The sequence below is a fragment of the Aptenodytes patagonicus genome, chromosome 6 (genome assembly GCF_965638725.1).
Source record: "Aptenodytes patagonicus chromosome 6, bAptPat1.pri.cur, whole genome shotgun sequence".
NCBI lineage: Eukaryota > Metazoa > Chordata > Aves > Sphenisciformes > Spheniscidae > Aptenodytes > Aptenodytes patagonicus.
Window position 1 is genome coordinate 70,598,075 of NC_134954.1, and position 12,520 is coordinate 70,610,594.

At 37.8% G+C, this 12,520-nt stretch overlaps 1 protein-coding gene across 3 annotated transcripts in view; it reads right to left on the reverse strand.

Annotated features, from left to right (window-relative positions):
- The window catches only part of LRP1B (LDL receptor related protein 1B), a 780,133-nt gene that overhangs the window by 343,817 nt on the left and 423,796 nt on the right, over positions 1–12,520 (reverse strand). For all 3 annotated transcript variants that reach the window (XM_076343117.1, XM_076343116.1, XM_076343115.1), the window contains one exon: positions 11,826–11,988. In XM_076343117.1, the coding sequence (XP_076199232.1) occupies positions 11,826–11,988 (163 nt within the window). The remainder of the gene's footprint in view (positions 1–11,825; positions 11,989–12,520) is intronic.

The window sequence follows — 12,520 nt, forward strand, 5'->3', positions numbered from 1 at the left end:
AATTGTGTATTACGATAGGTGAAGGCCCTTTAAGCAACTTATTTAACAACTATGTAATCAAACAGGAGAAAGAGAAAATTTGTCAGTAACTTGGAAGGACTCAACTTTAAAGAAAAGCTGCTCATCACCCACAATATCCATACCCTTCTACCCAACGCAATAATTAGCCTTCTGAACCACAATAGGAGAAAGCTGCTCATACTGCTTTATGGATGCAAAACTAAATATAGAATCACAGAATCATAGAATAGTTTGGGTTGGAAGGGACCTCTAAAGGTCATCTAGTCCAACCCCCCTGCCCTGGGCAGGGACATCTTCAACTAGATCAGGTTGCTCACAGCCCCGTCCAGCCTGACCTGGAATGTTGCCAGGGATGGGGCATCCACCACCTCTCTGGGCAACCTGCGCCAGTGCTTCACCACCCTCAGCGTAAAAAATTTCTTCCTTCTGTCTAGTCTAAATCTACCCCCCTTTAGTTTCAAGCCATCCCCCCTTGGCCTGTCGCAACAGGCCCTGCTCAAAAGTCTGTCCCCATCTTTCTTATAGGCCCCCTTGAAGTACTGATAGGCTGCAAGAAGGTCTCCCCGGAGCCTTCTCTTCTCCAGGCTGAACAACCCCAACTCTCTCAGCCTTTCTTCATAGCAGAGGTGTTCCATCCCCCTGACCATTTTCGTGGCCCTCCTCTGGACCCGCTCCAACAGGTCCGTGTCTTTCTTGTGCTGAGGGCTCCAGAGCTGGATGCAGTACTCCAGATGACTTTTAAACTTAGAATTCAATTGCAGTCTCTGTTAAAATCAAGGCAATTTTTAAAAGGCAAGGATGCTGCTCATGGACAGGAACTTTTACAGATGTTCCATTGTACATTTTTAATTTTGGTATCAGAATCCTTTTACACCCATTTTTCAGTTTCATTTGCAGTAAATCCTACCACCTCTAAAAGAAAAGGAGAAAAAAAAAAACCTAAAATTTAATTTTTGACCCTTTATGCTTAAAATCTCTCCAACCCCTTCAAGTGGGGAAGCAAGACAAATCGTTACTTTGGTAATGTTTCACCTACACTTTTTAAATAGCAACACTGAAATGTTAGTAAATACATTTATTCACATTTATTCTTCTAGTATCCCATTCTTTGACATTATGAGCTTATAGACACTTACAGCCTCCCGTACTGAGGAAGGGTAACATCAAGCTAGAATATGCCTGCCAGACAGACATAGTCCTAAGGGTCCCTAATGATGCAGATTACAATTTTTACATGAATCATATGCTAACATCTCCTCAGCCTTCTAAATTTTTCTTTTATCTATCGAAGTCTCTGCTAATTAAAATGATTTTTTTTCCTGTCCTTTGTTTAACAAGGAGAATAATAAACAAGCTTTCTATTTAACCAGTCTTTTATAGCAAATAGTTATGGATTTTCTCAACCTTCTCTTTTCCAGATTAGACTACCACAGTTCCTGCAAGTTTTGCACAGGCCATGGTTTTTTACATCTTTTATTTCTTACTATTATCTCCAGATTTCCTCTGACTTTTCTGTATCTTCCACCAAAAGGGGTCACATTTCAGCTGAGCTCCAGCAAGGCACGTTCACACTGCTGAGCATAACAATGAGGGCACTGACGTACGAGAAACCTCAGGAAAACAAAATCGGGAAAAACAATACGAAAAACTAACTATCCATGTAAGCAGCCCCAAGGGAGCAGCAGTTTCTATCAGGATGATATCATTGCATTGCTGATGAATTAACTGAGTGGGTTTCATCATTTTTGCAATTTTTGGTGCTTCTGGTTAATCCAGAAGAAGACTAATGCCAATGTTTTTATACTTCAAATCTTGCATATATACAGGTGGCGATTTATTGTCAGTGAGGAAGGAAATGAATGGCATGACAAGAGCTTATTGGAAAACCTGTGGTTTACACAATTTTGTACTGCTACAGTTCAAAGACTGGTGTAAAAACAACACAAGAAATGTGTGGTCATCACTCGAAAAAAAGATTTGGGGAACTTTATAACATAGTATAGTAACTGTGTTAAACATATGAACTCTTTGGATTAATTTAATTTTGTTCATTTTATAGAAAAAAACTTTAAAGTCTCTCTCTCTCTCAATATATAATACACATATACACACATGCTCTCTAAGTCCATGATAAGGCAAGTACAACTTAAAAAAAGATGGGTCCTAAACAGTTATTTTTTAAGATATTTTTCTGTGCTTCCACTCATGCAGTGCTCTAACTCATATCAGAACCTGTCTTCAACATAAATGACCTTAGAGAAGCTGGTTAGATAATAAGACAATCAGGTAATAAAAAAAAATAAAAGGAGAATTCAGATAGACATGAACATAATGTACATGCATTATAGAGCCTTAAACTCCCATTTATATTCTCATTCAGAAACAAAGTGGCCTCAATTCTCTCTAGCTTAATTGCTTTCATCTTGAAGAAAATCATTGATAGGGTGATTTAAATCAGTTAGCTTTTGCCTGGACATTTCAGTTATTTAAAAAAAAAAAAAAAAGGTACTTCAAGATTTCCATACTAGGCAGAATAACATGCCATTTTCCATCTCCTTCACAAATAACAAATTCTAATTCATAGATTCATAGTAATTTCAGTAAAAGATGAGCGTTTTGATCAGAAGCTTAATTGGCTAAGGACTGAAGGACAGGGAGCTGAGGACAGGCATAAGAGTAACTACACTAATTACACAGAGACAGTTTAAAACAGAAGTGAGAGGGCACGTGTTGCACCAGCCGTGAATTGCCCCAAGGAATCAAACTCACGGAGTTTTATTAGTGTCGTTGCTGTTCATGTGTTCAGATTGGTTTGTTGAGACGGTTCAAATGGTTAGTAACCAAAAGCACCAGGGACACCCCATAAAAAAGCAGGTTTGGGTAATGAAGATGCTGTAGTCAGATGACGTCTGAGTTCTTCAGGTGGGTTCAGGAGAACCTGACCCAAGTGAGGGAGGTGTCATGCTGCATTCAAGGTCCTCTGGACCAACTAGCTGAAAGGCAACTTTTGATAAGTGAAAGAAGTTTTACTGACTTACAAGCTATTTTGTTTTGCAATTTTCTACAAACTACAGCTATTTTGTTATTTCATCGATGTTTTTGTATCCCCACTGAATTTTTTCCGTAATTATCGACACTACTCAAATATTGTTCCTACTAGTAGCGACACAGCTATGAAATCCATTACCGGGCACATTCTGCATAAGAAAAAAGCTTACTTACGTTCATGCTGCAATGGATGCTTCATCAGCATTACACTAGTAAACTTTTTATTCTGCAGACAGTAGTACTGATTATTAAATAATACCATCGCTCAGAACATCAGCAAGCTATTCTAATAACACTGCCAGTGTTCACTTTGCCTACTCTTTCACAAAGTTTTATGATCACTGGAAAAATATATTCTTTATCGCTCACAGATTACCATTGCTATTAGTACCTGTTTTTCCTTTGAATGCAACTTGTTTTGGGTACCGAGTACAGTACATCTTCAAGTATGTACAGAAGATTGGATATTAATTGTAGTCATCAATTATTAATTTCAGTAATATTTGATTAATAAAAAGGTATGCACAATAGCAAATGCACTCACATAATTACTTGAAAACATGCACGTACCAAACCTGTTCAAGCTTATTCTATTTTTATTGTCTTGATTATCGTAGTCACTTTGATCCAAATCTATAACCTGGTGTTGTTAATGCGTTCCCTTTTAATGCAGTTATGTAATGTGCTTGATATTTTGATTCCTTCAGGTTTGTCAGTGACTGTGAATACTTTTCAGCTGTATTAGCTGATTTTTTCATACAAGCTTGTATCTTTCTACGTTCATAAATCCAATTTTTTTTTTTTAGTTTATTGAAGAAAAAACATCATTTCTTCTATTTTCTGTGTGAACATGCATGCAAACTCATACCATGTAATTTTGGGAAAGAGAGCAGATGAAGTTACCCCTAGTTTGTTACCCTTTTTGTTATTAAGAGCAGCAGCAGCAGCAGCAGCAAGGTTCCCTAGTGAGCAGATCTGTACTGCTGCACAAAAAACAAAGTTTCAAAGGTGATTAGGTCCAGGGGGAAATGTAAAGGTGACAGAGTTTTACGCCTCAGGTTAGTTAGCAACAATTAAAATTAAAGGATGGAATAGCACAGAACTGGAAGCTGCTTCCTGAAAACCTGAGATCAGACCAAAAAAATCTTTTTTCCTAAATGTTTAACAAGCATTGGAGCCAAATAGATGACAATAAAGGTAAACATAATTTTAAACGATTTTTTTTTGTCTCATTAAGTATCTTTTCTCCTCTCAGTTGTTTTGGCTCCACTATCATACTGTTTCCAACTGTTCACAGCCTGAAAAAGGTTGTGGAAGGGGAAGATGAGCAACAAAATCTGAATTCTAATGAAAACTTGCATATTATGGTTAGTTATTGCAAAATTTTGGGTTTTTTTTTTGTGGTTTTTTTAATGAAGATTCTTTTCAGGTCACCTTTAAAACTATCTAGAAGTTAGTGTGTCTTATATGTATCTTACAGCACTTTGAAACTGCTTTGTGACAAGAAAAGGAACCGAGCTCTTTTAATAATGGCATGTTATTAAAATACTAATGATTTAGCTGTTTAAAAGTGAGCTTTAATGATTATAACACTCCTCTTTGATCAGCAGAAAATGGTGACTAATCTGAGAGGGAAAAAAAAAGGTTTAAGACTCAGAGATCTCTCCCAAGCCTTGTGACTGCTATAAAAGCTCAGAGATGAGAGTAAAAAGAGAATAAAAAAGGCAGCAGACAATAAGTGTAGATGTTTTATTTTTATCCTGAAAGACTCTCCTGTCTAAATAACAAGGAGCAAATAAAGAAAAATATATACTGGTTTGACCTCCCCTGCTTTTTGAATTTCTACTCTCTTCCTCCCCTGTAAGAAACTGATCTCCTCATCAATAACAAATTCCTCTACTTTCTCTCTCTTTTCCTTATCTGAGAAATCACTCAAAATCCAATTGACGTTCATTGCACTGTCAGGGCATTCTGCCAGGTCAGGCTGAAGACGTTTTGCTTTCTCTCTGCCTACCCGAGCAACTCCTCGGGCATCACGTCATCTCCAGCTACTGTCTAAGAACAGGCAAGAAGCAAAAGGCCATGCCCCTCCTCAGCCCGGACAGGCTAAACAGGAGAAATGATTCAAATCAAATAATTTCTAATTAAAAAAAAAAAAAGAGAGAGAGAAAAAAGAAAAAAGTAGGGGATTAAAATAAAGATACTTTTAATACTCTCACTAAGGTCCAAAATCTTGCAGTGCACAGCCCAGTGTGTTGCTACACGCCAAAGTGCCGGCAGTGCCACCCAGCACCCCGGGTGCCGGCTTTCCTCCTTGCCAGGTCCCAGAGCGGCACCCGCTCTCTCACCCTTTGAATGGGGAGGGGATCTGTGGTGAAGCTGAAGTGCCTCCTGGTGCAGCCCAGGACCCCGCTTTACTCTGTAGGTGTGTTTTGTTACCCATCCATTTACTTTCTATTATGCTTAACTCAAGACAAATAAAAGGTAAATGCAAACTCTATTAATCATGTCTAAAAGATAGTGCATTTATGATCTGTTTTTTTTGAAAGATATAGGTACAGAAAAGAAGAAAAAATGAAATTACTTTCAGTAAAGTTGATTCGGAAAGGTCTCTCTCCACCTCCTTGCTCTTTTCTGGCTATTGCAGGCTTTGTAATACAGGATTTCAGGGTTGGCCTCAGGCTCTGTCTAGTCAGATGCTCCTTCAAAGACTTTACCCACGTAAAAGGTTCTCCTAGTTTTTTTCTAAGGTCCCACCAAGTAGGATAGCTCTTACTGGCTTACAAGTCTTCCCATGCTGCCAAACAGGTTGAATTGTGTGCTGGTTTGGGCTGGGCTAGAGTTAATTTTCTTCCCAGTAGCTAGTACGGGGCTGTGTTTGGGATTTGTGCTGGAAACAGTGTTGATAACACAGGGATGTTTTCATTATTGCTGAGCAGTGCTGACACACAGTCAAGGCCTTTTCTGCTTCTCACCCCACCCCACCAGCGAGAAGGCTGGGGGGGCATAAGAAGTTGGGAGGGGACACAGCCGGGACAGCTGACCCCAACTGACCCAAGGGATATCCCACACCATATGACGTCATGCTCAGCATGTAAAGCTGGGGGAAGAAGGAGGAAGGGGGGGGACGTTTGGAGTGATGGCGTTTGTCTTCCCAAGTCACCGTTACACGTGATGGAGCCCTGCTTTCCTGGAGATGGCTGAACACCTGCCTGCTGATGGGAAGGAGTGAGTGAATTCCTTGTTTTGCTTTGCTTGTGTGTGTGGCTTTTGCTTTACCTGTTAAACTGTCTTTATCTCAACCCACGAGTTTTCTCACTTTTACTCTTCTGATTCTCTCCCCCATCCCACCAGGGGGGAGTGAGTGAGCAGCTGTGTGGGGCTTAGTTGCCAGTTGGAGTTAAACCACAACAAATTGCCAGCCCAAAACTCATTCTATTTATATCTTCATGGGGAAAAAAAAAAGAAAAAGAAAAGAAAATCTCTTTGACCTCTTAAGGGTTGTTTTCCATCCTCTGGCATGGCTTTTCCATACCCCAGGCACTATCTCCTGTACATAGCACTCTAGCAAGGGAAACTTTTGGTTCAATGTTGTGTAAAACCTTTCCCATTCCCTTGTCTTTTTAGTGTGAACTGCTCAGTGGACCTTACATAACATTTCAGTCTTTCTGACAAATGCAAACATCCCAGAAGGATAATCATACACAGCTTGAGTAAGAATATACGCAACAGCAGCTAATCACTTTGGATGATAATAGGGTTCACATATGACCAACCTCCAACTTCTCCCTCTTACACCTACCAGTATTATTTCAGAAGTAGAAAAAATTTACAAGTAAAAAGAAAAACTTTAAAAGGCAGAAACAACTGTTTCTGATGATTTTTCTAGATCTTCTCTCAAATATGGTATTTTAAAGATGCTGCTTGACTCTCTCCTTATACAGAAGGCTGCATTTTAAAATGTTATCTTACCCCTTGCTTTCTCCTATTTTCTGAAATTTTAGACTGAGGCAAATTTCCCTACTGTGTTTCAACAATATAATTATGGTTTTATTATTATTATTATTATTATTATTATTATTATTATTATTATTATTATTATTATTATTATTATTATTATTATTTTCATACCGCGGCTTTGATTTTAGCCACAGAAAAATCTGTGCTTAGAATCCTTAGGATTGAAGAGGAAGTTAATGGAATAATATTTTTATATTTTTTCCTCAGAACAAATTTCTGAGATGAGGAAGGGGAAAACTTAAGCTATTAATCTTCCCTTGTTTCCCTTGTTCACCTTTGTAGATCAGAAATGTATCAACTGATTCCTATTACAGACTTAAAATGCAACAGAACAATGTTTTTTTTGCTGTTGTGCAGTTGCTGTTGTTTTTTTTTCCTGACTTATGTCTTGGTAATGTTATTACGGAGAAATGGTACATAACACCATAACGCATTAATAGATGTTGTTCTTCTAACATCATCATATCACAATCTCTTCCTGTATGCATTTACAAATGTTGTGTGAAAGAAATAAGCAGAGCTTGTGGGTTTTTTTATTTCCACAACATAGCAGAAGGAAAAGCCGATTAAAAGATTTATTAAAATATTTACATGACACACACTGTTGCAGTATTAAAGCGTGAGCTTGCTCCTTTTACAAATCTCTTTAGCAGTAAGTCTTTTCTCCCTATTGTTACTAATACAACTTTTAAATGGTAGTTACAAGTTTCAATGACTTCAGCCTGTAATTGGGCATCCTCTCCAATTCTTCTCTCCCTCCTCCTCTTCTCCCCCTCCAGTATGCCTTGCCTTTATAGTGATTCAGGCAGGAGACGTCTAACCCGTTTCCTCACTCCCAGTACTTCTCTACACTCTGCCCTGCGCATCTTCCCACACGCCAGCTTTGCTCTGGACATCCTCTTTGTAATCTCACCCTACGCACCCTTTCTCCACACATCTCCTTATGTTTGGAACAGTTTTGTAAGTGGGTGCTAGATCAATACCCTCTGTATTTCAAACGTTCTCCTCAAAATTCATCTTTTTCCATAAGCCTATGAAATATAGTAGAAAATTATGATCGGCATCCCAAACAGCATCAGAGCCATCATTACAAGTCACACATTACTGGAACCAGGAGTAGCCCTGAGCCCTATCTGCTATTCCTGCTTTTCCCTATTTCCTGGCATTCCCAAAGAAACCGGAAAATGGGTCCGAGGAGAAATTAAGACAGTGATATTTATATTACTCCGTGTATGGTAGATGTCTAAGCAGTACAATCAGGACTGAATATTGCAAGTGCTCATGGTGGGAGGGAAGTGCAGTATGTCCCTACTCCAGTGCATTTTTCCTTTGTAAAATGTTGCTATACATTCTCCGCTGCCATTGTGGTGCAGTGGAAGGCAACAATTTACCTTGAACACAGGAGGTAATTTACAGTATAAATATGTAGATGTACACAGTTAGCAATGCATTCTACAGTATTAATTCCTAATGTTCCTGAATGCATCCAAATATCAGAAAACTTAAACAACATGCATTTTATGCTCCCTATTAAATAGAAGGAGATACTGAGACATAAAAAAAAAAAAAGCTTTGTCTATAGACATTTAAATGGTGGGTGGCAGAGCTGGAAAAGAACCTAAGGCTGATCTATCCTCTTGTGAGTTTTAAATGTATCACCTTCCCTATCATATATGTACGGTGATCAGAGTCTCATGAATATGCAAGCTGATTGCCACAGTAGCTGGAATCCTTTAAAAAGAAGTCATTCCCCACGAGTACAGCAGACCTCCACTGAAGGCCTTAGCTGGAGATAAAATCATTCTAACTCAGCGCACATTTGTTTCATGTGACAGTCCTCAGCACCATCATCAATTTTACACCAATTTCAAGGACCAGTAGGAGTAACAGCTTCTGTCTCTTGACCACTGAAGAAAAGAAGTCCCATATTAAAATTTATCAAAACTATGAACTGCAGACATAAGGAGCCAAACATCTTACTTCAAAGACATTTGATAGAGAATATATTATTGCAAAACAATTTATTCTCCCTCTCTGTTTCTGATTGCCACTTTATTTCCTACTAGCATTGTCCTAGCGGGTTCTTCAATATATGCTTCACTGACAGGTCTGGAATCTGAAATACTCACAGTGATCAGCAGAGACACAGCCGTTCCCTCTGGTAATGGCCTCCCTAACACAGGTCCGATACTTACACTGTGCTACTCTTAAGTGAAAATTAGTTGACGTAGCAGATGAGTATCAGTACTGCAAAACCTCTAACTAGGTAAATTATTAATTAGTTGTTTGGGGGGGAGGGGGTTTGATTTTTTCCCTGAATTTTTTAAGTGGGCTTCCATTAGGCGTATTCTGGAATAACCAAAAAATGAAACACAGTTCAGATTGATAAAAATGCTGAAATCCTAAACCAAAGTAACAAGCTTAGCTTAGAAACATAACAAACATGCTTGTTCAAGAGGTTTTTGAATAGCAGAATCTTTCTTCTCTCAATTTAAAGTTCAGTTTTAGAAAAATAAAATAAGTTCTTTCATTCATTGTATGGTATGAAATAAGCTTAGTAGCTCAAGTTCCATTGTAAGCTCACGGAATTATATATAAAGCCATCACCACTAAACACCTAACAAAACTCACAGGCACAGAGATGTAAAATTAATCACACTCAAAATACATTCTTGAGTGCAACGAGGGGAACCATTTGGAATGAAGAAATTTTCCACTGGTGCTTTAGTTCTTCTATTGATAAATGCAGGATTTCTGGTTCACGAAACAACTAAATGCATAACAGCACAGACGTGAACATGTAAGAATAGCAGGGCTTGACCCTGTACTACTACAGGAGGTTTATCACAGACATAAAGGCTTGTGATCAAGCTCTGAATTCCTTAGCGTAGGAAATGGTTTTCTCTCTGAGAGTGTACCTTCAGCTTGTAGAAGAACGCTGGTGCCAATGAACATACTATGACAGCAATACATGTTACAGGAGCAAATACTTTACAATGCAATTACATTTAATACCTTAATTTGTAATTCTTACAGGAGATAAAACCTCCCAGAACAGCCTGGGGTTCATATTTAAATACCAAAACAAACCCCAAAAATGTGATTTATAATCATATGCTTACAGCGTACAAACCTTAAGAAGCTATTGCACACACACTTTTATGCAACTCACTCACTCAGTGTTCAACTTGCAACATCTTTTTAGTATGGATGTTTTTGTGATTCTTTAAATAAAATAAAACCATCAAGTTACCTAGACAGCAATATCATACTAATACTTCAACACAGAAATTTGTCTCAACTACTATCAGCGTGAAAGAGTAAAAAGAAAGCAAGAAAGACCAAAAAAAAAAGGAACAAAACATTTTTAAGTAGCCAGAATGCTTTTGGATTACCTGTTTGCATTCTGTACCAAAACCCAGTCACAAACAAGCAGAACCAATATATAAGTTGGAGCTTATCAGTTAAAACGTATGTTAGATATCCAATTAACAGGACAACATATGTCACATAATTAATAAAACTGCCAATAAAAACAGTAAAGAAATAACTGCTGAAATGCAAAATGTAGTCTAAGAAAATTTTCCACCCATCATGAAATAAATTGGTATTGCTATATGAAGAATCACACTGTGAAATATCATAATGACTTCTGGTTTTCCTACAAGCCAGCACTTACATCTACACTAAAATAGACACTATTACTCTCGTATATGGCACTGAAAAAGTCACCTATCTGAATAAGAATGGATTGTAGCTAACAGATAACAAATGAAGGAAAAACAGTCTCTTTTTCCATTACACCCCTCCTCACAGAATCAAAGGGCTGGATACAGTTCTTACATCCCTGACAGATAAGATTAGCTAATGACAAGCTTTGGACTCATCTAGTAAATCCCACAAAGGATATACAAGCAAACGTATAGAAAAAAGGCTGCTGTTGGCAAATTTGAAAGCTTCAAGTTCTTTCAGATCAGAACTTGCAGAAAATCAATTTATACATGAATTTTTATTTTTCTTTTAAAACAACTCTGCAGTCAGATCAAGCCAAGCTTACCATCTGCTGCAGATAGAAATACAGCTATATTCAAGAATTACATTATAAAACTTCTTCGTAAACTTTACATGCAAGCTGTTCTTGTCAGAATTAAAGTCATTGTGATACTGCATCTTAATATTCAACCAGGCTTTAAATAAAGAGTGACAAAAGTCCACATATGGATGACAAGCTGTTCTACAGTAAATATTTTTGTATTTATTGAGCAGGGGCTTATGGCAGTTTAGGACATATTCCACCAGGCTACTACTTACAGACTAATAAAAGCAAGACAAAATCCCTGTTCTAAAACCCTCACCAAAATTTAGTTTTTAAATTAACTTGATCCTATTCCTATTCCTATTTAGTTATGCTTTTACTTCATCATTCCCTTGAAAACTTTTCCCAGCTGGTGGCTGTTATAGAACAGAAGACTTTAAGCACCCCGTATTTTAAGCAAGGCTTAAAAGTGACGCTGAATGTATCTAGGGAAGAGATAAAGCAAATACAATGTAATTTTACCATTATAGCTGACCCTCTAAAGCAGAGTAAAAATTCTTCCACTCTTTTATGTAATTAAACTTGGTAAAGCCATTTCCAATATTCCTGCAACTGAGGTGATACAGTATATAAACCCCTCAAAAGTTCCTTTTCCACATACTCATATAAAATAAATCCTAATGCAGATAAATAATCTTACCCTGATGTTGGATCAACAGCTATGGCCTTAGGGTTATTAAGATCCAGCTCGATGAGGGTAATGCACACTGATCCATTCTGGTTGCAAACGAAGATCCTGTCACTGACGTGATCCACAAAGTAAAAATTTCCAGTGATCCAGTCGATTGCTATTTGCTGTACATCTGCCAAAAAAAAAGAAAGGAAAAAAAGCTCAGAAGTGCAATTGTAATACAAATAACTGCACTGCTAGCTGTTTCACCAAGCAGATGCTCTACTCAGTTAAAGAGCTCAAGATGTTTTTACATGTATTATATGGTATATAATAAGGAATCCAATTCTCAGTACACATTGGTTGGAGAGAATTTTTCCTTTTTTAAGTACAAAAGTCTGACTGCAACTTCAAAGGCATGAAAGATACACATTTGTTTGTAGTTTTCTTAAATATTTTAAATTTTGCCATTGTGAATTTTTTTATGGTATATTCAGAAGCAACATCACTGAATGATGGTGCACCTGTGAAACAGGGGTCCGAAACGCTGAGGGTAGCAGATTGCAGTGGGAAGGCAGCCTCTGAAGCCACTCGAGTTCTGAAGTTAGTGTTCTAGGATGTCTGTTACAGTGTGGGGATGCTACACTGATAAAGCTTGTAAGAGTTTATTAGTTAAGTTTAAAGGGGACTAAAACCAGATAATAAATACTTCACAGAAATTCAAA